This window comes from Tenrec ecaudatus, chromosome 1, assembly GCF_050624435.1.
Source record: "Tenrec ecaudatus isolate mTenEca1 chromosome 1, mTenEca1.hap1, whole genome shotgun sequence".
Classification (NCBI taxonomy): Eukaryota; Metazoa; Chordata; class Mammalia; order Afrosoricida; family Tenrecidae; genus Tenrec; species Tenrec ecaudatus.
Window position 1 is genome coordinate 257,565,482 of NC_134530.1, and position 25,213 is coordinate 257,590,694.

The following is a 25,213-nucleotide window of genomic DNA, read 5'->3' on the forward strand; positions in this document are numbered from 1 at the left end:
CCCCCCTCATTCACTATGATAAGATTTTTTGTTCTGATGCCTGGTACCTGATCCCTTGACACCTTGTGATCGCACAGGCTGGTGTGCTTCTTCCATGTGGGCTTTGTTGCTTCTGAGCTAGATGCCTTCTTGTTTACCTGCAAACCTTTAAGACCCCAGACGCTATATCTTTTGATAGCTGAGCAACATCAGCTTTCTTCGCCACATTCGCTTATGCACCCATTTGTCTTCAGTGATCATATCATGGAGATAAGCATACAATGTAATGTTTTTTTGTTCTTTGATGCCTGATAACTGATCCCTTCAGCACCTCGTGGTCACACAGACTGGTATGCTTCTTTCATGTGGGCTTTATTGCTTCTGAGCCTGATGGCCGCTTGTTTACCTGTCAAGCCTTTAAGACCCCAGACACTATCTCTTTAGATAGCCGGGCACCATCAGCTTTCTTCACCACATTTGTTTGTTCACCCACTTTGTCTTCAGCGGTTATGTCAGGAAGGTGAGCATCATAGAATGCCAATGTAATAGAAAAAAATGATCTTGCATTGAGGGAGTATTTGAGTGGAGGTCCAATGTCCCTCTGCTACCTTAATACGAATCTTATAAATATATGCACATAGATCTATTTCCCCATCCTCATGTATAAATATATTTGCATATGTACATGTCTTTATCTAGACCTCTATAAATGCCCTCTGCCTCCCAGATCTTTCCTCTATTTCCTTTGACTTCCCTCCTGTCCCACTGTCATGCTCAGTCCCCACCAGGGTTTCAGCAATTCCTCTTAGTTACATTACCCTTGACCATGCCCAGCCAGGCCTCCCACAACCTCCTCACCACCGATTTGGATCACTTGTTGTTCCCTTGTCCCTGGGTTTATTAACACCACTACCTTTCCCCCCACCTCCCCATCTCTCATGTCCCCACGGAACTATCGGTCCTGTTGTTTTGTCCTCCAATTGTTCATGCAGCCTATCTTATTTAGACAGACCTGTGGAGATAATAACATGCACAAAAACAAGACAGAGCAAAACCAAGAAACAATATACAACAAAACAACAACAAACCGATGACACAAAAACAAAACAAAACATAAGAAAGAAAAGCTTGTAGTTAGTTCAAGGATCGTTTGTTGGCCTTTAGGAGTTTTTTTCCAGTCCAGTCTGTTGGGGCACCACGCCCTGGCTCCAAAGAACACCTTCAGCATTCCCTGGGGACCTCACTGCTCCATTCCCTTGCTGTTCTGTTGCACCCCCATAATGTTTTGCCTCGGTGTGGCGGGATCCGATCAGGTGCAATTCCCTCACTGTGTCTCCGGTGTTGTCGCCTGTAGAGGTATGGGTCAGTGAGGGAAGTCATGTCTCATAGTGGGGCTGGCCATGTGGCCCTCTCTGTCGACTGACTGTTCTAATTGGGAACATCAACCTCCTGGCCTGGTGGGCCATAATGTGCTCCACTCTCTCCTCCTCCCCCGTCATCTGCTCCCGTGTGCTCTGATCAGATATGTCCCTCTTCTGGAACTGTAGATTCAGTGCCGTCCTTTGAAATAAATTCTTCTGCGGAGAGGGGCAGATGTCCCCTTAGTAGTTGGAGTTGGGGCCAGCCCCCCAGACCTCTCCACTGGTTCCCTACTCCCTACTGGCATGTTGCATTCACATCTTGGAGCATCGGGTTAAAGTCTGGTCCCTCTTTCCCTGTGGAGACACAAACAATACCCTCCCCTTGGGTGGGTTAGTGTCTTGTGCCCCTTTTCTTTTATTATTTTTATTATTATTATTATTTTCCTTTCCCCACCTCCTTTTTAGTTGTCTACCATGTGTATCCCTGTATTTGGTCTGATCCCTGCCATATTACCTGGTCCTCACCACAGGAATATTTGTATACCATATCTTTTTCCCTATGCCCCGTTTGCCTTTTTTTTTTTTTTAAGCTTACCTCAGCAGCCTTCCAAGTCTTTTTATTTTTACGTCAATGCTATCTTGAAGTCTGTTTTCTCTTTTTTGCCCTCTGGGTGAGGTTGTTCTATGTGGTGGTCTCTTATTTTTGCTTGGTGAGTGTTGTTCTTCTGCCCATACAGGGTCGGCAAGGATCTTTTATTCTTTGAGGTTTTTCCTTGTCTGGGAAGACTCTTACTTCTCCATCTATCTTGATAGATAATTTGGCTGGGTAGAGTATTCTTGGGTTTGCATTGTTTTCCTTCAATTTTTTGAATACATTACTCCACTCTCTCCTCTTCTTCATAGTTTCTGCTGATAGTTCTGAGCATATTCTTATTTGGGAACCTTTATATGTGATTGCTTGTTTTTCCCTAGCTGCTCTCATGATTTTCTCCTTTTCCTCAAAGTTGGATAATTTAACTATTATGTGCCTTGGTGACTTCTTCTTGGGATTCAGTCTTGCTGGGGTTCTTTCGGCCTCCTGAATGGTTGCCTGGTTTTCATTCACTACGCTGGGGAAGCTTTCCTCCAAGAATTCTCTCACTATTGTTGTAGATGACTTCTTTGTTGTGTCTTCCTCCGGTAAGCCAATAATTCTAATGTTGTTCCGCTTCATAGCATCAGACATAGCTCTTAAGTTTTCTTCAGCTTTTCTGATGATCTCATTAGATTATTTTTCCTGTTTGTTAAAGTTTGCTTGGCTGTCCTCCAACTCACTGATGCAGTTATCTGATTCTTCTAGTCACTTCTCGAGGTCCGTGAGTCTGCTACTGGTTTATGTTATCTCCTCCCTAATCTCCTATATTTCTCTTTGATTCATGGCTTTTACCTCTTCTATTATTTCATCCTTTTTCTGTATTGTTTCCCTCATATCCTCTATGACTCCAAGTAGCATTCTGAAAATTTCTTTCTGTGGCAGCTCAATGTCTGCTTCCTCTATGCATGTCATTATGTTCAGGACATCTTCTGGTGTTGCCTTTTGTCTCTCCCGTTTTTTTGTTGATGTTGCTGGGGCTGATGACTGTTTGCGTTGCATTGTTTTAGAGGAGCCAGGTGCCATTTTCCAGGGAGTCGAAGAGCACTGGCTCTCTCTCTGGGAGACTTTTAGGAGTGCTTCTTTGAACTGCCTATAGCTTATTTCACTATGGAATTAACCTACCACTTTATCCTCCTATGACTTCCCTCTCAGGGGAGTGACCCAGAAGGGTTGCTTGCTTTGGTGTTGCGGAGGTTGGGCAGAGGTTCCTGCCGCAGCATTGAGGAGTGTTAGCTGAGCTGCCTTTTGCCCCCAGGCACACAGGCAGGAATTCCCCAGTAAGAAGTTGAGCGGAGTATCCCCTCATTAGGATCAGCAGGGCTTTCCCCACCTTGCCAGCTACACAGGGCGGAGCTCACCTAGCTGAGTGTAGTGCAGGCGTAAATGCCCTAGGCTAAGGGGAGTGGTCTGGAGGTTAGCAGTAGAGTGTGAGAGACCAAGAAAGAGGCAAAAAGGAGGATAAAAAGGTTAAAAGGCAAGCCTGATGAGCCTGTGGGGGGCAGGGTAGAGGGGGGATATAGTGAAGAGATGGAAATAAAGCAACAGTCCTGATCCCCGCCAGTGGAGCTGCAAGGGTTTAGTCCCTGCTCCAAGGCGGCAGCAGCAAGCTGTGGCTGTTTTGAGAAAACAGCCCTGCAGGACTGAGGGGGGACAGAGAGGAGCCCTGCAGGACCGAGGGGGACAGAGAGTAGACACAAGGGTCTAGTCCCTGCCCCGAGGCGGGTGTTGACAAACTGTGGCTGTGTTGAGACCAAGCCGCCCTACAGGCTCCAAATGGTCCCAGCTCTGGCAGAGACAGCGGCAAGGCCAAGGTCAAGCCCCAGCCGGCCTCCACTGAGGTAAGCCAAAAGCCCCCAGCCCCTCAAAGCCCCGTGGGTCTGTGCCTACTTATCTTTATGATGCACCTCCTGTGTTCCAGCAGTGTTGAATTTCCCACTAAGCAACTCTCCTGGGCTGAATTCTGCGGAGTTCCTCTGGTATGTGTCACTCTGTCGCCATCTTGCCGGAAGGCCAAATGCTCCCCTTTCCCCCTCATTTTCTCTTAGAGTTATCCAAGAGAATCAAAAGATCTTCCTTGCCTTTCAAAAATGTAGGCTCTGATTGGATGATCACAAATAAGGACATATTCTTTATAGATATATACAAATAAATATTATATAAAGTTATTGTATCGTTACTAATATAGTAGCATCATGATCAGAATGAGGGTGATTTCTCCCAAAAAGTAGATTTAAACTAGCTCTTAGGAAAGTAGGTGAGATGAATGAATGATGGCTATGAAACAGAAAAGGATTCCAGGCAGATGGATTTGGCCTGAGAAAGGTAGGAGTTCTTAATTATATGTGGCCAATGGACCAGCTGATAAGCCGATTAGACTAGATTGGCCACTTTGGTCACAGCAAGGGCTGCCCACATATATTCTTTCCTCAGTCTCCCCAGACTACTTCCTTCACAGTCTCCCTCTTCCCAATATCCTTCCCTCAAGCACCTTCCCTGGCCTGTGCTCTACCAGCACCCTGTCAATGAGCAACCATTTTCACTGTGTGGTAGCCCCTAGATGTTAAGCTCCTTAAGGACAGAAACCATTAACACCTACCTTAACTTAGTTGGTCTAGTGGGACTGGGTGATTTGTGGCATGTTGGGAGAGGGCCAGATAAGATTGGGCAAACAGGGCACACCTGTGACAGAAGACCTTGGACCAGGACTGAGACTCCTGTCCGCATTCGGATAGGACGTGGACACTGGTCCTTCTCGCTGTGGACCCCTCCTAAGAGCTCCCTACATGGGGTCTTCTCTGTGAGGGGAGATAAGCTCCTTCTACATTCTGCCCGGGTGGATAGTGCACCCCAGCTAAGTTCCAATATGTCCATAAAAGCAAAGCAGAGCATGTTTAGCAGTCCATGTAAAGTTCCCGTAGAAGTATCAAGACTCACTGAAGCGCTAGCTGTGTGTTGGAAAATCTTTTCCGTGCCGTTCTCACAGCTAAGCAGAGCATCTCTGGTCTTTGTGACTTGCTCTCTTGAGCTACTCAGGGGAACCTTGGTGGTGTACTGGGCTGAACATTGCGCTGCAAACCGCAAGGTCTTTCCATTGAACTTATCACACCAACCCCATCCCACACAGAGAAAAAGCAATTTGAAAGTAGAGTCTCTTTACATAATAGTTTCTGAATAATGCTGAGAAACCAACAGAAGTAAGGGGAAATATTAGTCAATTGACAGTAAGTCATGCTTGCAAGGGCTACCTGTCAAAATGACAGCACCCTTCTAATGAGACACCACACCCATTCTATGCATCCACCTGTGTGAAGTCCTGTTGTTGACTGAACCCAGGACGAGGTAGCCAGAAACCCTTGCTTTATAATCTTGGCTTGGAAGACAATTTCCCATGTGGCATTTCATAAATTCCTTAAGCCCTTTAAACTTCTTTTTCTCCTTAATGAATAAGCTGCAAGTTACTACACCTACCTAACTTTTGGGGCATGGATTCATTAATGAACAGTTATGAGGTGCCCATTGATATCTGACCCCTGAAGCATAGAACAAATGTAGTCACTAATCTAAGAAGTGCCTTCCACATAAATGTCCATATAATGGGCTCAAATGTTGCATTTTTGTGGTCACTGAGGGTTATTCCATAACCACAATATAACGACTGGGTTTATCACTTCTGGAACTCTTCCTCTGAGCTCATTAATGTCTTCATTAATGCAGATAGCATGGAAGAATCCATATTTACATAGACTAGACAACCAAGGGTACATTTCCACAGCAATATGAAAGACCTGTACGCAGCTTCTAAGTCAGAAACTCAAACTCACTCCCATCTAATAGATTCCAAATGCATAGTGACCTTGTGAGGCAGGGTAGAATTGCCTCTGTGGATTCCTGAGACTGTAACTCTTTATAAGAGTAGCAAGTCTCATCTTTCTCCCAAGGTGGCTTTGAACTGTTGACCTTGCAGTTAGCGGGCCAATGTGCCACCAAGGGTCCTGTAAGCAGCTTAGTTCTTTATATACCAGAGCAAGCCCACAGACCAGGGGTGAGGCATGCCTGACCTGCTGGGCTGTATAAAACATCACACGCCTCACCAAAGAGAAGCAGTTCTAGCCACCACATTAGGGTATTAATTAAATGTTTGGGTAGCTATCATGAAAAAATAAGATATGCCTGGCCCACGCTGTAGTATTTTCAATCACATCATCTGCATGTGTAATTTGGACATTGAATAAGGAAGATTGAAGAAGAATTGATGCATTTGAATGATGGTGCTGGCAAATAATATTGAAAGTATCATTGGCTGCCAAAAGAACAAACAAATCTGTCTTGGAAGAAGTATAGCCAGAATGTTCCTGAGAGGCAAGATTAGGAACCGTTGTCTCACGTAGTTTGGACATGTCAGAAGAGACCCGTGCCTGGAGAAAGACATTGTGCTTGGCAGAGTGGAGAGGGAGCAAAAAGGAGGGAGACTTTCCCCAAAATGGATTGACACAACAGTTGGATGAACAGGCTCAAACACAAGGACAATTATGAGGAAGACACAGGATGGGCAGTGTTTCGTTCTGTTACACACAGGGTCTCTATGAGTTGGAACTGCTTCCATGGCACCTTAACAATAACGTCATGAAAAATAGTGTCTGGGCTCTTAAAGACTTGTCTCAAAACAAGCCACCGTCTAAGTGAGGTGTCAACTGAGTCCACGGGGATGAAGCACATGAGTTATGTGATCCAAGGATTGCAAATGATAAGATCCAAACCTGGAGACAAGAATAGTACCAGTGCTCAAATTCTAAACACTTGGTTTGCAAAAAGCTATGGATGAGAGTGTAGCCCAAAACCCATTTTCAAGGTCCCTACCTGGATTGAGTCCCTGGTGAATCCTCAAGGTACACAGACCTAATATCAAACCAAAATCAGTATAAAGTGGATTTTAGCAGCTGTACTTAGACTGGAATGTAGCATGATGTAATTGGATCTTTCTCTGAACCCAATGTGATTTTTTTCCTAAATGTTTAACATTCTCTGATTTCTCTTATGTTGAGATCTATACTCGTTTGATGTGATCCTTGTTGCCGAGTCCTTGTTTGTTGTTTGCTCTTGCTTTGTATGCTTATCTGTATAGGGAAACCAGGGTTGGTAAAATGACTAAGACAGTAGCTGATTTGATGGTTGCTTGGGAGTACAGAGGAGGAGGGTAGGATAAATCGGGAGTCAACATCAACGCATACAAGAAGGAAGTAAAAGTTCCAGAGTTGATGGTGGTGATGACTGCACAATCCCTTCTTGAGAGGATTTCACTATTGAATTGTGTGATTGTAATTAGCGTGAAATAAAATGGAATTAAATAAATAAATGTTTCACTAAATATGACAAGCTAATGTTTACATTGATAATTTTGTATGGTCCCTAGATGATGTTATAAATATCCAAATAGCCCTTGGCGGGTAAAAGGTTCTCCAGCTTAGACCAGGCTATCTTTTTTTTAAAATACACTCAATTTTATGTTTAAATAGTGATTACGGGAGCATCCAAAGCCCTTTTCTGTCCTCTTCCTTACCTCTTATCTCCTGCCCTATTAGAAAGGTTGCTCTTTATCTTGCTCAGAGACAGCAGCTCCTGGTCTCTGGTGATCAGCCTCCTGCCTTCTCAAGAAACAAACAACGAGTTATCTCTTCTTTCTCCTTCTACCATCCACATCACAACATCGTAACACTCCAGATTTCCTGCTTTGTAAAAATGCCGTCCCTCAAATATGCCTTCCCTCTGGGTACTCCCCTCTCCTTTCCCTGCTCTGTGGAAAGATTTCTGAGAACCCGCTCTGCACAAGATCTTCTTTCGTCAACTCCCCACGCCGCCTCAGCTCCCACCAGCTTGCCTTCTGTCCCATCGTTCTGCAAAAACTGCGCTTCCAGCTTCGCCTCCACCCTGGTCCCTTGGGTGGTTCTGGTGGAACGCCTCTACAAACTGCCCTTTCTCTGTGTCTCTTGGGCCCTCTATGCAGACTCAACCTGGGGGGTGATTTCCTTTGTGGTCGAGAGAAACTTGATCTGCAGTGTTGATGGCTCCAGAATATCAGCTTCTCCCTTTTCCACAAGGCCAGTTGGGAGGAGAGCAGGGGCTAAAAGTTGGCAGGTTTTTATGGGAGCTGGATGGGGCAGAGGCCCACTAGAAGTCAGAATCCCTTTTCCTACTATGTAAGGGGGAGGAGTCTGCTGAAAATGGAGAATCCATAGTCCTCTGTCTGCGTCTTGTAGAATTCCTATTTTGAGCTTTTTCCTTCCTTTCTAATGTTTCTGTTTGTAGTTTCTTAGCACATAATTGAAGCTCTAATTATTCTACAAGGATTCTCGTAAACCTCAGCCATCTCCCACCCTCCGTCCCCCACTCCTCCCCATTATCCCATCTAGTCCTTTCCCTTAATTTGGTCATTCGGTGGGCCCTTTCCTTCTGGAAATGCATGTCCTTCTGCTCCGATTAATCTTGCTGATTTATTTCAAGACGGGTTTTTGTTCAGCACTATTTTTTTCTATTCTTCTTCTAAAAATCCTATTATGCTCTTTGAGCTGATGATTTTGGTATCTATCCCATTGTTTCTAAATAGCTTGTGTTTATTAACAGTTCAGGATTTTTCCCACTTGGGTACCAGCTACTGACCTGTTCCTGTGCAAAACTCGGCTTTTCTATCTGTGTCTTCCTTGCCTCCCACCCTCCATTCAGAGAATGTTGTCATTGTTCAGTTTGGGTTAGCTCAGTATTCAGTGTCCCACTATGAAAGATAAGTGGTATTCATTCGAGCAAAACATGATTTACTTCTTTCCCTTTTCTGTCTAATGCTCATCTGCTCACTTTTGAGCTAATGACTTCCTGCTTCTCCCTTAGCTTCATTCCGTATGAGTTTTCCACTGACGCGACTACAAGTTCTGCATCTTCTCAGCTCCCTGTCCCACACTCACACCAGAAACTTCCAACCTGATGCAGTCTGGACTCATCCTTCATAAGCGTCTAGAGATGCAGTTCTCAGCCTGTGGGCCGCGACCCCTTTGAGGGATGGAATGACCCTTTCACAGGGTCTCCTAAGATCATTGGAAAATACATATTTCCAGTGCTTTTAGGAACCAAGACACCGCTTCTCTATTGCTTCCAGGCGGGTTCGCCCACATGCAGATATACTGATTTGGTGAGAAAGAAGCTATCTCAACCTTCACACTGAGTTGGCTTTTTATGCAGCATATTGTTGCAAAATGTAGCAATGTCGTTTACTGTTGTTATATTTAGACTGTTACCCATGCTACACCATGCTGCAAGACAAACTTTCATTTATTTATCATTAGAAATACATATTTCACAACATATTGTTTTTGTGATTAATCACTATGTATTAATTATGCTCAATTTGTAACAATGAAAACACATCCTGCATATCAGATATTTATATTACAATTCATAACAGTAGCAAAATTACAGTTATGAAATAGTAACGAAAATCATTTGATGGTTGAGGGTCAGCACAACCTGAGGAGCTGTATTACAGGGCCGTGGCATTAGGAAGGTGGAGAACCACTACTCTAGAGGGCTCTCTGCTCTCCTGAGTCTGATCCCTACATCCTGTCATACTTAAAAAAAAAAAAAAAAACTCTTAGTTTCATCAAGCAAAATTTTAGTTTCCAAAGAAGGATGCATGGGAAGTAAAAAATGTTTTGTTATGAAATCTATCTGAAAATATATTTAGTATGTCCACAAAATTTATAATAAGGCTGCTTATCTATTTCAAGATTAGAAGTAGTTTGCTCTCAGAATCTGGAAGATTTTCCTTGCCTTCTAGTTTGCAGGGGTACTGGGAGAAACTGCAGCTGCTCTGGCTCCTCGTCTGTTCTCTCTAGAAATCTGTCAGGTTTTCTCTTTGCCCTAATGTTTGGAAGCTTCCTGGGAGGTTAATCTAGTTCTGTCCTTTACTGAAGGTACTCTGAGGAGCCTTGGTGAGATAGTTAAAGATTATTGTGCCACCCTGGCCGATAAATACATGTGGGATTAATTGAACGGCAGAGGGATAAATAGCTCGGTGAACCTCACTTTCTAGTTCTTGGGTCTCTTGCTTTCTGATGGTTGGACCAGGGTGCAGCTGCCCTAGGCAGTTCCCTGCTTCAGCTGGCAAGGCTCACTTCCTGCAAGACATCCCTGAGGAGAAGCCACGTGGACCTACCCTGATGAAGCCCTGGGTTCTGGAGCAGCCATGCAGAGACTCCTGCCAGTGCTGAGATGCTTACATGTTCACTGACACAGCTTTACTCCTGCAGCCGGCATCATTGTATGTGTTTTGTGAGCTGGAGAAGGACTTTGTGGATTGGTGTCGGACATATGGGTTAATGTTGGATTTGTGGGCTTGGGCAGCACTGGGTTGGGATGTTTTCTTGATGTGCACTTACCCTTTATATACAACTCTCTCTTATACATGAGTTTCTGTGGATTTGTTTCTCTAAATTACCCAAACTCACACACTTGGGCTCCTCAAAGAAAGTGTATGTTCTTCTGCTCTGATCCATTTTCTTGATTTATCTCAAGGTATTTGCTTTACTCTATTTTTTCCTCTGCGTGTTCTGGAAATTATATTGATCTCCCAAGGGCATTGGGCTTTTAACCATAAGATCAACAATCCGAAACCACCATCTTTCCTGTCCTGTATGGTCACTATGAGTCAGAATTTACTTGATGGCCGGCAGGTTTTTTGATTGTTTTGTTTTAGAAGCCAATCTTCGAATCATTCTATCTTCCTTCTGTTTTGTCATATGTACATCTTTCTATTCTACTTTCTGGAAGATTTCCTCAACTTTATCTAAATCTTCTCTTGAATATTTAATTTATGATTTTTAATAATTCAATTGCTAAATTCCATGTTTCCAAATTTTCTGTCTTATTTTATTTTAAAATTCTCTTCCCCCTATTTGTTCTATTTCTTCCAAGCTGATTGTTGTTGGATTTTTAAAAAGTTCAATTTATTTTCCTTTGATTTCTTTCTTTCATAGATAAGGTTTTTCTTGCATGTTTATTTCATAATCTTTGGTTTTCTGCTCAAGTTTAAAAGTGGTGGTTAAAATTCTAGTCGGAAGTTTCCAGAACCTATCCAAAACGTATATGGATTCTGTTAACATAGGACAGCGGTTCTCAACCAGTGGGTCATGACCTTCTTGGGAGTGGAATGACCCTTTCACAGGGGTCGCCTAAGACCATCAGAAAACACGTATTTCACATGGCCTACCCGTCTCCAGGCAGGTCTGTCCACATTGCAAATACGCCCACATCCAGGTACCCTGCATTGAGACCATTACTCATGCAATACCATGCTTCAAGACAAAATTTCATTTATTTCTCATTAGTAATATGTATTTCACAAGATATAATTACATATTGTCTTTCTGATTAATCATTATGCTTTAATTATGTCCAATTTGTAACAATGAAAATACACCTGCATATCAGATATTTACATTACAATTCATAACAGTAGCAAAATTACAGTTATGAAATAGCAACAAAAATAATTTTATGGTTGGGGATTGTCACAGCATGAGGAACTATATCAAGGGGTGGCGGCATGCAGAACGTTGAGAACCACTGCTCTAGGGTGATCTGGTTAGGGAATATGCTTTCAGTCCTCTCCTCCCGCCCACTGCAAGGAGACAGATGTGATGTACTCTAGGAAGTAAGTTGGGATTTAGGGCAGGAAGGGCTCAGTATTTACTCTGACACACTCACTTAGTTCTCTCTTTCTCTCTCTCTCTTTTTTTTTCAACATGGTCGCCTTTTGCTGGTCTGATATACTTTAGTGCAGTTACCTTCTGTTCTACCCTCTCTAAAAAACCAAGCCTTCATCTTTTGCCCCAGTGAGGGTGAGGCCGTTGCCAATTCATGCGGAAGCAGGCACAGGAGCGGGCAGCCTGCTGCTCCAGAGTGAGAGTCGCTCCTCCTGTCCAGTCAGTCCTGGAGAGCCTGTGCTGCTGTTTCCTGAGCAAATGGGAAAGTTGCTGCAAATGTGAATTGGGGTTATGTCCAGATCTCCCCACTGTTGGCTCAGAATTTGGCGTCCTTGAGCTCCTGCTAAGCCCTTTGTAGTCATCCAACCACTTCCCAGCTTCCAGAATTTGATTCCTCTGACTTCTTGCCTGTTCATTTAGCCTTATGAGTTTGTTCCTTTTGTGAAAAACCCAAACGAAAAGTGTAGGGAGGGAGCAAAAGTAGCTATGTGGGGGCAAACCTCTCTCCTTCTCCAGAAACTTTCGTTCTAAGGCTTAGGCCGTTGCTACATTCTCGCCACTGGCAGCCTCCTGCTCCTGTAGCTGTGCCTCAGTAAAATAGACGTTCTTAAAAATAATTCCTACAAGCTTCTGTGGTGGGTTCAAGTTGCTACAAGTTGTCTATCCTCCTATACTTTAGCCCTAATAGTCGCTGTACACCTGACTGATCCAGTTGACTTTGGCTCTAGAGTTACTTAAAGGGATTGAATAACGCCTCATTTCACCTTATTGTTCTTAATTCTGTTCTTCTTCAGTGATCTCTATTCTTTCATGCCTATTAGGAGCCAATAATTCATTTTAAAATAGGACGGTACGGGATCCCTGCTCAGTGAGCTGTTGATCTTAAATTAGTGGGTAGTAATTTTTGTTAATTGGCTGAATCCACTATTCCAGTGGAGCTGCCTTCATTTCATTAACTTTGGAGCTCTGCTTAGGGTCATATCACTTGTTAAGACAAGTTAGCTGTTACCTTTAGCGTGTTAGTACAAATGTTTCATGTATTTGTATTAACACGTAAATTGAACGCTGTTTGGCCCTTAGCCAGAATTTTCCCTCTCGCCCTCACACAGACCTAGTGTGAAGCAAAAAGCTTTGCCAACTGTGTTCTGCTTTGAGCCATTTCCTGATTACAGTTGATTTTTTTTAAAAAGTAACTATATTAATTGTAGATGGTAGTGCCATGCCCTAAGACATGATTTTGACTGTAGACTGTAGCATTTGGCAGTTGGAAGTCCAGAGGCACTGTGAGGAAGAGGCCAGATGTGCAAGGGTGTTGGGGCCTCCTACCCATAAGAGCTAAAGTCTCACTAAGTCCAGCAAGTGAAAAAGTCCATCCTTTCGCCTTATCCCATTTCAGCCAGTGTTACAAATCCCCACCGTTCACGTGTGACTGCGAGAGCAATCGCAAGAATCTGTAGCAGCCAATCATACTCCAGCACAAAAGCTAGCTACGCAGTCAATCCATTGCTATAAACAGAAAGCAATGCTTCTCTTTCATGAGGTGGGCATAAACCAACCACCTTGTCAGCTAAAACCAGAGTGGGCAGCCTCTGGCCCGTGGGCCAGGTCCCACCTGAACAAATCCACTGTGATAAAGTCAGCTAACTACACAGGGTTTCCAAGGTTGTAGCTCTTCATAGGAGCACACAATCCCATCTTTCTCCCGCAGAGCAGCTGGTGGTTTCAGACTGCTGACCTCGCTGTTAGAAGCTCAACAAGTAACCACTACACCCCCGCGCTCCAGACAATATACAAATCATGGAAAGTGACTGGTTGTGCAGTTTTATATTGTTCAGCCTATGGTGTCACAGGAACCTCTTTGTGGGGCTGGTCTTCTCTTTTGCTTGAAGCCCACCGAGAATTCCGTGTTCCATTGAGATGCCCTCTGGGGTATTTTGTTTGCACGCTTGTGTGCATGTTTCCTGCCTGCGTGTTATATGGTCCTCTGTATATGAAATCTAGGATCTATAGAGACAGTAACTGGACTGATAGTTGCCTAGGGGCATGGCAGGGGAGGATGGAGGCGAATGCGAAGCTACCAGCAATGAGTATGAAAAGAAAATGGCCTGAAATTGATTGTGGTGATAATTGCACAAATCTTCTTAATATAGTTGAACTTGAATGATTACACTGTATGATATATGAAATAGGTGCCTTTAAAACTATGTCAATAAATTCTGATTCACTAACTAACCAACCTAGGGAGGAAAGTGGATGAGGTAGAGAGCAAAGGGAGGAGGGAGGAGGGATGAAAGGGAACAGCGGGTGCAGAGGGCTCACACGTTTTCCTGTATCATGCTGTACAGATGTGAGTTTTTTCACCATAAAAAGTTAAAATTAAAAATCAATAAATAAAGCTATTAATAAATAAAGCTGCTGTTCAGATAGTAACTGAGGAGGACAGATGTTTGGATGACTAAGCAGAAATGAAGCTGTTGGGCCAGTTCGTTATTCGGATGCCCATCCTGCATCCACACTAGCAGGTCTGGGCCCCTCCAGGGGCTTCTCTGAGTCACCTAATCAAGTAACTACCCGAACTTCATTTTCTCTCATTCACACTCACTCTGACCCCGATGCACGAGACACACCGCATTTCTTGTTCACATAGGATTCGTGCCCAGCTGATGAACGCACGCTTGCTGGGAGAATAACAAGCATGGGAGTCCAACATAGGTCAGACTTTTATTTTTCTGTTTGCTGGAAGCTTCATTTGTATCGAATAAGTGAACCAAATTATATCTAGTTGTGTCACTTGGATGTTAGATTGTGGACATTCCAAGGTCAGCGTGGTTTAGTCCTACAAAAAGGAGAACCTCAAATGGGTAAAGTGCAGCCACTGGGAGGCACTGGTCTTGAAGGCCCTGTGCTCTCCTACAGGGCCCAGCAGAGGCTGAAATGGAGTCCCTCACTGCCTAAAAAGGTGGCTGCTGAGCAGGGAACCACAAGGCCGAATCGCACAGCCAACGCAGCAAAGGAGGCCTCACATGCGAACGGGCTCTCTGTTAGAAGGAAGCAAACCAATGAGTGTTGTACCTCTTGGAGGTTTCAGTCATCCAAGATTTATTTATGGGACCCACAGCAGACGGGGGCAGAGTGAGGCAACTTAAATGTAATGCATGGACAAATGGATTAATTTAATGGGGATGTTAAACTTACTCCACAATGAGATGCTTTTAAATCAACACGAAATCAGCCTAAAACTCAGGATCTCCGGCGGCACAACCATGCAAGCTTTGGGCTACTCAAGGCAAGGTTGGCAGTGCAAACCACCAGCTGCTGCACAGCAGAGATGAAGCTGTCTGCCCATGCCAAACTTTACATTCTCGAAACTCTGTGCAGGGTCACCCTTGGGCAGAATCCATTCGATGGCAAGAAGTTTGGAGTTTGGTTTTAGGTTGGTTTTTTTAGGGGGGGGAGGTTGTCCCTAAAGCTACAAAAGGAAGAGAAGGCATAAAAAGGAGAGAACAAAAGACATTAATTCATAATAATTGACTTTATCGAGAATAGTAGAAAGCTGTGAAATCTTTGAAATATCTGAAAATTGTATAATCTCTTTTTCTAGCAAGTCTAATCGATTCATTTTAACATCTACACTCATCACCATTTTCTGGGCCAGTTTAAACGCCCTTTCTCAGCAGACGCAGAGTGGCTGTGGAAGGCACTTCTGTCCTAGCCTGGCTCGTTGACTGCCTATGCCCCTGCCGGTCACGATGACTTAATTGGCTCTTGCATTAAGGCTGAGCCTTCCTGAGAAATGGAAGCCAGGCCAAATGTGCCGGGACAATTAGGAGCTGACTGTTTATCTTCTTTACAGGTGGGAAGGAAAGAATGAAAATGAAGTGGGCAGATGTAAAGAGACCGACAAGATCCATGTGACTGTAGACCTCAAATACTACCGACCCACCGAAGTGGTAAGCAGCCTCTCCCAAGCCACCACATCACCCACCAGGAGTCACGGCCAGAGCCGGCTGTATCAGCTGGCTGGCGTTGGAGATGGGCACATTCCCATTTGGCTCACTGGCATTCTTCCACAGGCATTTCCCAAACCGTCCCACAGTGGATTGAACTGGGAATAATATGCCAGCCACAAAGCCATTGCTCTATAAAGGAAAACAAGAGTAGAACACACCCAAGGAAACAGTTGATCTCACAACTGGAGACTCGTGTCCAAGGCAGCTGCTGAGCTCCAGTTCTCATGAGTGACCTGTGGGTTCTCCAAGGTCCAGCCTGGCCACGTTTCCAGAGGCCTGTCCATCTCTCCAGATGGTATGCACTCATGCACAGTCACATCTGCCACCCCAGTCTCCCAAATACATCAAGATATGTCTTCCTCTGCACGCATGCCCCTAACCCCCACCTCCTGCTCTGTACCTGGGGACCGAGCCCCACCTATTCATTTTGTAAGACTTAACTTTGTTCCCGTCCTTGCCCTGAAGCCTTACTTGAGCAATATACCTCTAGCCCTGAAATTTTGACTCTTTCTTTGTATCTACATTGCATGCTGTATTCAATTCTAGTATAACACTGAGTATAAATTAGTCTATTATTAAATACTATACTATTTACTAACTGGGAATTTTTGAGAATAAGGACTTGACTTTTAATGTCATAGATGATAACAAAGCAAGTACTTAATGAATGTTGGATGGATGAATAAATCTCTAAATACGGAAATTCCTGAACTAAGGAATGACCTATGTGGCTGGTTAGACTATAGCATCTATGTTCCTAAATTTATAACAAACTCTAGCTCTGTTCCATGGCTTTAACACGGCCTGCCCTCCCTATGGTGACATAACTTAACATGTATTTCTGATGATATTAGAAAGCAATATCCCTAAAGAGAAAAGTCCAAACAGGGTGATTATCTATGAGACACATACTAACCATGAAAAGAGACTCTTTCTGAAAGTGTTTTACCTGTGATTTGAACAAATTTTATCTGTAATATAACAGTTCTGAGATTGAGCAAACTTTGATGGTGAGCGCTGGGAGGTGAATGTAAGTCGCGACTAGTCGCCCCGTAAAATATCCCGTTTCAAACAAAAAGAAGAAGACAACTTTATCTGTGGACTGTCAAACAGAGGAAGTAAAGACTCAAAGAAACAAGCAGTTCTTGGGAGACGGGGGTGTAGTCGGTACATTGTCCTGGCAGAGCGAGTGGGCCCGGTCTCTGCCAACAGCAAGCCATTGTTCACAGTTCTCCTGGGGAGTGGGTGTGCGGAGAAGGTTGCACTCCCCTTCCAGGGAGATACCAGCCCCTTCTTGCTGAGTCACCGAGGGTGGCACAGGCCCTGGTCCATTGGCACTGATTTCTTGATGTAAGGAGACGTTGCTTTTCTGGGAAGATCACTGGATCCTATGCGCATGTAGGCCACGTGGGTTTGTGTGCTCGGAAATATAAATAGTTATCTCAAAGTGGAAACTCTGATGAGCCAACAGATACTCCAGTGCTCCGATAACTCAAATGTGGCTTTTTCTCTCTCTGACGGTTTCAAAGGCTAGAAAGGCGTTAGCCATGACTGGCCTGTCACTCCTACTTAGGCAACGTGCAGGATTGATATGGATGCAAAGCATATGTAGGTGCCGAACAGCAAAGTTCGCTTGGACGGAAAAGACTTCTTGAAGTCCATGCTGATCTTCTTTCCTGCCGTGGCATTGCCTCCCTCCCAAAGGTTTTGTTCATTCAAAGGCTGGCCTCAAGCCTGCAAATCGGCTAACACAAAAGTCTGAACCAAAACAGTGGTATCACTCAGGCGATGGTGTTCAGGCGATGGGGTCCCGGCCACATCAGTGACAGTGTTAAAGGGGACAACAGCACAACGCATGGCTACAAAATGCCTGTGTCGTGTTTCAGCAGAAGTGTATTCTTCTTATAAACATATTCCTGTACATAGTGATAGCAAAACATTTTTCGTAAGGGCTTACTGTGGCCTTAAAGGCAAAAACGATGTTAATTTACCCTTTAAACCTTCGAATCTGTGCTTAGCCAGGGCGCTCCTCATTGCCCGGTGACACTGATGCGTCAGATCTCGTGGGTCCTCGGCACCCACTCCAAGCACGTGCTGCCGTTTCCGTCGCTTTTTCTAAGGTTACTGGTTTGATCAAATGCTCTGACGTTTAAGCTATAGTCCAGTGGTAGTTACTTACAGCTGTGAATTTGTATCAAGAACATTTTTGAGAGTGAAGTGGTAACCTAATGAAAAGAAGGAGAAATCTCCACAAAAAGGCTCAGATACTAATCATGTTGTAATTTATGGTAGAAAGGTTTCATCAGATAGATAACTTTGTTATTAGTGTTCATATAACTTAAGGAAAAATATGCATCGGCAATTTACAACTCTATTTATCACACATTGTTCTATGACTAAAATTAATAGTAAACCTTACTAAGAATCCTGTATGATATTGTCCCGGAGGAGTTGCACAAGGTGGCGGAGACAGCAATCGTTGGGGTGTGTCCTGAACCCGAGGACAGCCCTGTTTCAGATGGATTTTCCCCTGACCCGACTCTCCAGCTGTGCTCCTTTTGCTTCTCAGTGTGGGTGTTTTTCCTGTGACCTGCATTTCATCTTCCTATGCCTCCAGGCTGCATTCGTTGTCTTCACCCCTCTCCCATTTTCTACTTCACTTCGTGGGCTCTTCTTGTATGCTGAGAATAAACTTTTAACCTCCTCTCCTAGAACAACAAGGCTTCCTCACACTTGGATCAACCTGACAGCCTTCTGTTGAATCGCCTCTGGGGTGACAACATTCTTCCTGTGGGAAGTGGCAGGAACTGAAGCCTGTTTTGCGAGGAGCTTCCCCTTGGGCGTGGGGCGGCCACGGCCAGCAGCACCGAGAGCTGCGTTCTGGAGGAGGCCTGGAAGTCCAGGAGGGGCGGCAGGGCTTCTCCCATGTCAGTCTCCCATGTGTAAGACTCATTGTCTGCGTGCTTCTTGAACATGCAGAGCGTTGACACTGCGGCTGCAATGGGCTTCAACCTAAGAAACTTGTGAGGTGGCCCAGGACTGGGGACTATTTTGTTTGGCTCTACCTAGGGTGCCTCTGCATCGGAACCTACTCATCGACACCGAACCACAACAAGAGTGTGTGGACGCTTGTCCTGAGTAGATTCCGTCAGCACTGGTCCTTCCAAGAGCTCCAGCATGTAAGGACATTCCGAGCCCAAAGCATAAATGAGTCCTTCTTAGAGTTAGGGGGACCTCGGATGACTGGCAGGGAAGAAAAGACCATGAAGAAAATCTGGGGGAGAGCTATGAATTACAACATACACTTGTCCCTTGGTATCCACAGGGGGATGAGATGTCACCCTCCCACACTGGTGCTTGTGTATTTTAAATAAAATACCATCCTTTTTGCCTATAGGCTATGCACATCCTCCCATATACTTTAATTCATCTCTTGATTATCTTTAACATATAACACAATGTAACCAGAAGCCAAGCCTACTGTAGAAGTGCCCTTGTGAGTTTCCAAGAAACTCAGAAAGCCCCATCTTCCTCCCGCAGAGCAACTGGTGGTTTCGAACTCCTGACCTTACAGTTAGCGGCCCAATGCATAACCACTATAGCACTAGGGCTCCTGATGCAACATAAATGTTGTATAAATAACACTTTATGCTCCCCCTTACCTTCGAAGGATTGCTTCAATCAGTTAATCCCCGCCCCAGTATTTTTCAGCTAGAGTTGGTTGAATGTGCAGTTGTGGGAGCTGAAGATGCAGCGGTTCCACAACGTAAATATCCTAAAATAAGATTGCAGGGAACTAGAACTTTCTATGTTGTCTTCTGAGTAAGAAAGACAATCAGATCATAAGGAAGGCACTTTCTCAGCAAAAATCAGCACTGTCCTAAAAGAGGCCACCTGTGATTCTGTGTGAAGCATATGTCAACATATGCTGGAAATCGTTTCCCTCATTGCTTTAGCCACTCTAAACCTTGAATCTTGCTTCTGAAAAGTCTTGAAAAACCAACATGAAAAACCCAGGGCTAAGGATTCTACCACCTATCAGAGCTGAAATGAAGTCATGTTCTGTTGTTGCCCTGCCTGTCAATCCCAGAGTTCCATTTCAAAGGTAAGCAGTGTTGCCGCTGTAAAGGAGAAGAGTTTGATCCTGGAAATTAGAACTGAAATTACCCACTGTCTTGAATTCCATTACGGGGCCATGCCTATAATAATATTTTAATTCTATGCCTCCTAAAATGTCAGCCTTGGGTATAGTTGCATTTGTGTGCATGCATTTGCTTATAAATCCATTACATCATTCATTCATGGAGGGAAAGTAGCAGTGTGATTAAGAGTGTGTGGTGTCAACTGCTAGCTGTGTGGCCTTAGACAGGTTACTTTATTTTTTGGTGTCTTTGTGAAAAGGTGCGCTGATGGCATAGGGGTTATGCATTGGGCTGCTAACTGCAAGGACAGCAGTTTGAAACCACTAGCAACTCTGTGGGAGAAAGGTGAGGCTTTTTACTTCTATACAGAGTTAACAGTCTGGGACACTCACGGCGGCCGTACTCCCCTGCTCTATAGAGTCCTGATACATCGCATTGACTGGGTGGCAGAGAGTTTGGTTTGGTTTCTTGCAATGGCCTTAGTAAGAGTCACTGTGATTGAAATGGCCTCAACCACCGTAAGTTTCTGATAGAACTCCTCTCAAAGAAGGGATGGAGAACTGGTGGAGTTGGTGAATACAAAGTGTTCATTTCCATGCCTGGCATATTGTTGTTGTTGACTGTCACATCAGCTCAGCTCCCACTCACAACAACTGTATGCGCAGCATGTGAGAGCGTTGCCTCACCCTGCTCCATTGCCATGATTGATGGTGTGGCTGGGTCCACACAGTGAGCACCCAATGCGGTTGCTGTTGTTAATGTCGACTTGTTCACTCACCAGATATGAGAGAGCTTTTAAACGTTCACAGAGAAACGACATGAGAAGATAATGGATGGGTTCCATGAACGTTTTGAAGGCACCTTGTATCATCACACAGTGTGCCAGGCCTGGGGAATAGGTGGGGGTACCACCCCACCACCACCAAAAAGAAAAAAAGGAATTGTGCTAGGCAGAGTGGACCTATTGCAATATGTGTTTTTCCCAATAGACTAGCCCTGAACAACTCGCTCTGAGTTAATACACACAGTGGCATCACCTAGAAAGGTTCTCTCTGATCACAGTGAATTTTCATAAAAGCAGTTTCACTCGAACCTCTGTTTCTTGTGATGTCCCATTAAAGAGAACAGCATACAGATGTGAAATTTTGTTTCCTGCTCGGGAAAAATCCCACGAAACTTTGGTGATGTTGAACAAAGCTTACAAGGACAGCCCTGTGGGAAAAACTCAAGTGCACAAGTAATTTTCTTGTTTCCCAAAAGATGAAATGTCAATTGATGATAAACCTCATTCTGGATATTTGTCAACTTCCCAGACAGATGAAAATGTCTACTCATAATGCATTTGGAGTTCATTCCACCAGGTCAGACTGTTAATCAAGTTTTCTATTTAGAGGTTCTGAAAAGCTTGCATGCAACAAAAATGGCCTGACTCGTGGCAGACAGGGGGACTGGTTTTGCCACCAATACAACGTTCCTGCTCACACAGCATTCCCAGTTAGCCCATTTTGGGCAAAAATACCCAGCATACCTCTCTTGCCCCATGCACCTTGCTCACCTGACTTCATTCCGTATGACTTCTTTTTGTTTCCACAAATGGAGAGGGCATGAAAGGGTAGCAATTTGACCATTTAGATGAGGTGAAGAAAAAAATGAGGGAGGTGCTGTCAGCCATCCAAACAGATGAGTTTGAAAAATGTTTCCAAGAATGGAATCACAGATTTGACAAATGTATTAAGTGTCATGGAGAGTACTTTGAAGGTGATAAGGTTGCTTTGTAAAAAATATTTTAATCCATAGCTTTGAAAAAAAATTCCAGGTTTTTTGGGGTACCCCTTCACACTAATGAGGAACATGGCAGACATGCCTCATGCCCAAGGAGAAAGTATCTATCCGTATCTATCAGGTCCTGAAATCCAGTACCTTTTGAAAAGAAAAACATCATCAGTGATTCACATTGACTAACAAGTAAAAGTTAGATGACAAGGTATAAGCAAGGCTCCTAACAGACATAAAGATGTACTTTGGCCTTTACTGTTTATTTTATCTTGATCTTCATCCTTTCGGTCATTTTTCTGAAGGTTGTGATGGCTGTAGGGTGGTACAGAAATACCGTATAAATTTGGAAAATGTTATCTTCGCTCTTTACTTAGTTAAAAGTAAGCACAGATGGTCGTGGGATGGCAGGGTAACAAAGGTAGCTTCCAGAAGCTGGCCAGCTCTAAATTTACCCATCAACCTTGATGCTTTATTATGACAAGGCCAGATAAAGGGTTGTTGGAGTCCCAAATCAGTGTGTAAAAGCTGAAATTTTTTCAAAATCTAACATAAAATTAAATATGTTGCAGCTTCAAAAATAAGTACAAAGGTGTTTTCTTTTTATTTGAGACTTTTCCCGTGGAAAGCTAACCAGGGGAGGATTAATAAAGTAGTTGGTACTTCATTAATTGGTATATACATCAAATAGCAAATCCACCTAAAAAACAAACTATTTTGAAAATTGCTTATTTTAGTGCAAAAAAAAACCCCATCATTTTGACTATAGGTAACTGTGGGTAATGGGTTGAGGGTCCAAATCACAGGCTCACATTGAAATCAAACATTTATACGAAGAACCGTCACTTTACTAACTCATCTGAACTAATTCTTTTCCTTGCTAAGCCACTGGCCTTCAGCACTGCTTTTTCTTTCCTTCGGATTTCTAAGGTGTTCTTGTTATCAGCTTGTTTTATTTACCTACATGGCTTTTAGTCACCCCTAATAATTAGAGATAGGAAGGGGGAAAGTTACTGAAAAGCAGTAACTTCAAAGAAGTCTAACAAGCTTAAAGACATCTTCCTCCAATAAAATCATGGAGCCTGTTTCTAGCACAGCTGCAACATCCCTAGCAAGTCAGCTACACACACAAAGTCTCTAGTATAAATTATGTTCAGCTAAACGGCCCGTAATTGCTCATTCGATCTCATGGCCCCGTTTGGAAGAAGGCAACATAACACTCTGCAGACCTCAGGAATCCGATCTGTCACCAGAGGGCTGGGGTAAACGCCAGGCAGAGCTTCCCTCTGCTGGGCTCTGGGAGCCCACGGTGAAGCCCGCCCATGCTCCCCAGGCTTGCCCTTTGTCCTGAAGGCCCAGCCTTTCTCCTGGAGCTCATCTCCTTGCTTTCTCACACTTCCCTAGCCTCCGCCGGAAATTGGATCCTCCAGCTCCTATCTCTTCATCTCTGTAACTGTCAGAAGCCCGTTAATCTGTTCCTTTCCTGAGAGAGGCAGCCTCCCAGGCTCTCAGCCGACCCTTCTGCTGCTGCTGCTTTTTTTTTTTTTTTAACTATTCTCCTTTCACTGACTGGTGGTAGCTGGGGCAAGGATGGAGAGAGGGCATTCTAAGGGCCACTTCCCTTCGACACTCCCTGTCCTTTAAGTGAAGGTCCCTTCCAATGCTGGCCCCTAGCACTCAGCTGTCATGGCTATCAGGTCACAGTGGAGCGCAATGCTGTCACGGAGGGCTGGCCACAGTGCTTCCTGTTTTGTAATTATTCTCTGAATGTCTTACTATTAGTGTTTAATACATAGTTTATTATCTTTAAGTCACTGTTTATATATACTTAAGCCTCCCTCTTAGGCTACTCATACTAATCTTTATATCCTTCCTTAATCGCAAGGGCCTCTCCTGCCCTTGTCCATCCTTGGACTTAACCAAAAGAGCTTGACGTTTCAGTCTCTTCAACTGATTCCTAAATATCCCACTGTCTGTTTTTGAGACTTCAGTAGGCGCGCCCCAGAGGCATACAACATTCCCCCCTCCCCCGGCGAGCTTGTCTTCTTTCCCCGTTCCTGTCTCCCTTGAGAGTGTCATCTCTAATGAGATAGGAATTGTCTACCTACTTTAATTCCCCTCCCTTCCTTGGATTTTTTTCCTGGAAGGTTCCCTTCTTATGATTAGATCCAGATTTGAATGATAATGTTCTATAAAAGTTCACAAATGTTTATGACTATGCATGACTATATACCTTTCCCGGTTTAGAAATATTTATTTTCTAAATATGTCATTTTCCCAATGTTTTCTGGGGTCCTTAGTACTAATGCTTGCTTTCATTACTTACACCAATCACATCTGTGCCTGTTTCCAAAAAGCCATCCAGGTGAGGAAGGACTATACTCATTGATCATCTAGTCTTGACCTGTTAGCATCTACACAATAATTTCCAAAATTATTTCGCATCTGGGACATTTGTTTTCGCACCTGCAGCAACTTTCCCTAAAAAAAGAGTTAGGCGATCCTGTCTGCTTCTATATGAACTAGCCTTGGTGAAGGTCTCAAAGGATAGAATTACTGATGGGAGTCTCATCCATCACTGATACGGTTGCCTGGTCCCTCTTTATTTCACAGCTCTAGCCAATTAGATCCACTTTCTGGAATCTAAAAAACACTTATTCCCTGGAATTTGGCTTTGATTTGCTTTCAACAAATCAACAGTGTTCTTTCTGTTCCAGCAAGTATATTTATCTTCTAAATGAACTGCAATTCAAAAAAATATCTTCATGAATATTTCACATACAATTTTATCTATAGTTTCCTTCCTTCACCCTATTCTACTGCATGCTCCCGATAAAGTTAATTATTCCTCACCCACATGTTTCTTTTTTCTTTCTTCCCTCTAGCACATTGTTCACTCGGAGATAGTTGCTTTGTGGACATCACAAACTGGCCATCACAATTGATGACCAGGTGTATCAACTTAAGCACCTCTCTGTATCTATCGCATTGGAGATAACTCTTCTTGCCCCACACCCTGCACCCATGGTATATGACTTACTGGTTTCTTCAACTCCTGCATCGACTTACAAAGTTGAAAGCATGTCTGACTACGTGTACCATTGGCCTCCAACTGATTGTATCTACTGTTCTGACTTGCTAACTCAGTGGCTCTGATGTACCTGTTAGGCAATGATGTCTCATATGTTGGCCTGCCAATAAAGACCCAGCACCATCCTGTAGACCCAAATCCATGATATGTCTTTTACAATGTTGTGCTAAGTTTGCTAGTTTCCTAGCTACAGCAAATACATACGGCTTCATGAAACCCTGGTATCTGAGTATCTTCAGTGAGGAATGGGGAGATGGCTAGGTACTACAAGTTTCTCTGTTCCTCCAGAAATACATATGAATACATTTAATAGATCATTTTTATGTACCTTCAGTTTCTAAGAAATATGTCATATCGAGAAGAGGGTGAGTCAAAAAGTATTGCTGCTGGGGTCCCTGTTCGTAACTGCGTGGGTTTATTGTAAACAAAACACATTTAAACTCTGATCAACTGATAGCTGTAGGCACGTTTATT

General features: G+C 43.8%; 1 protein-coding gene across 1 annotated transcript in view; it reads left to right on the forward strand.

Annotated features, from left to right (window-relative positions):
• GMDS (GDP-mannose 4,6-dehydratase) overlaps window positions 1–25,213 on the forward strand; it is a 685,335-nt gene that overhangs the window by 542,457 nt on the left and 117,665 nt on the right. The window contains exon 9 of the mRNA XM_075531631.1: window positions 15,577–15,673. Coding sequence (XP_075387746.1) covers window positions 15,577–15,673 — 97 coding nt within the window. The remainder of the gene's footprint in view (window positions 1–15,576; window positions 15,674–25,213) is intronic.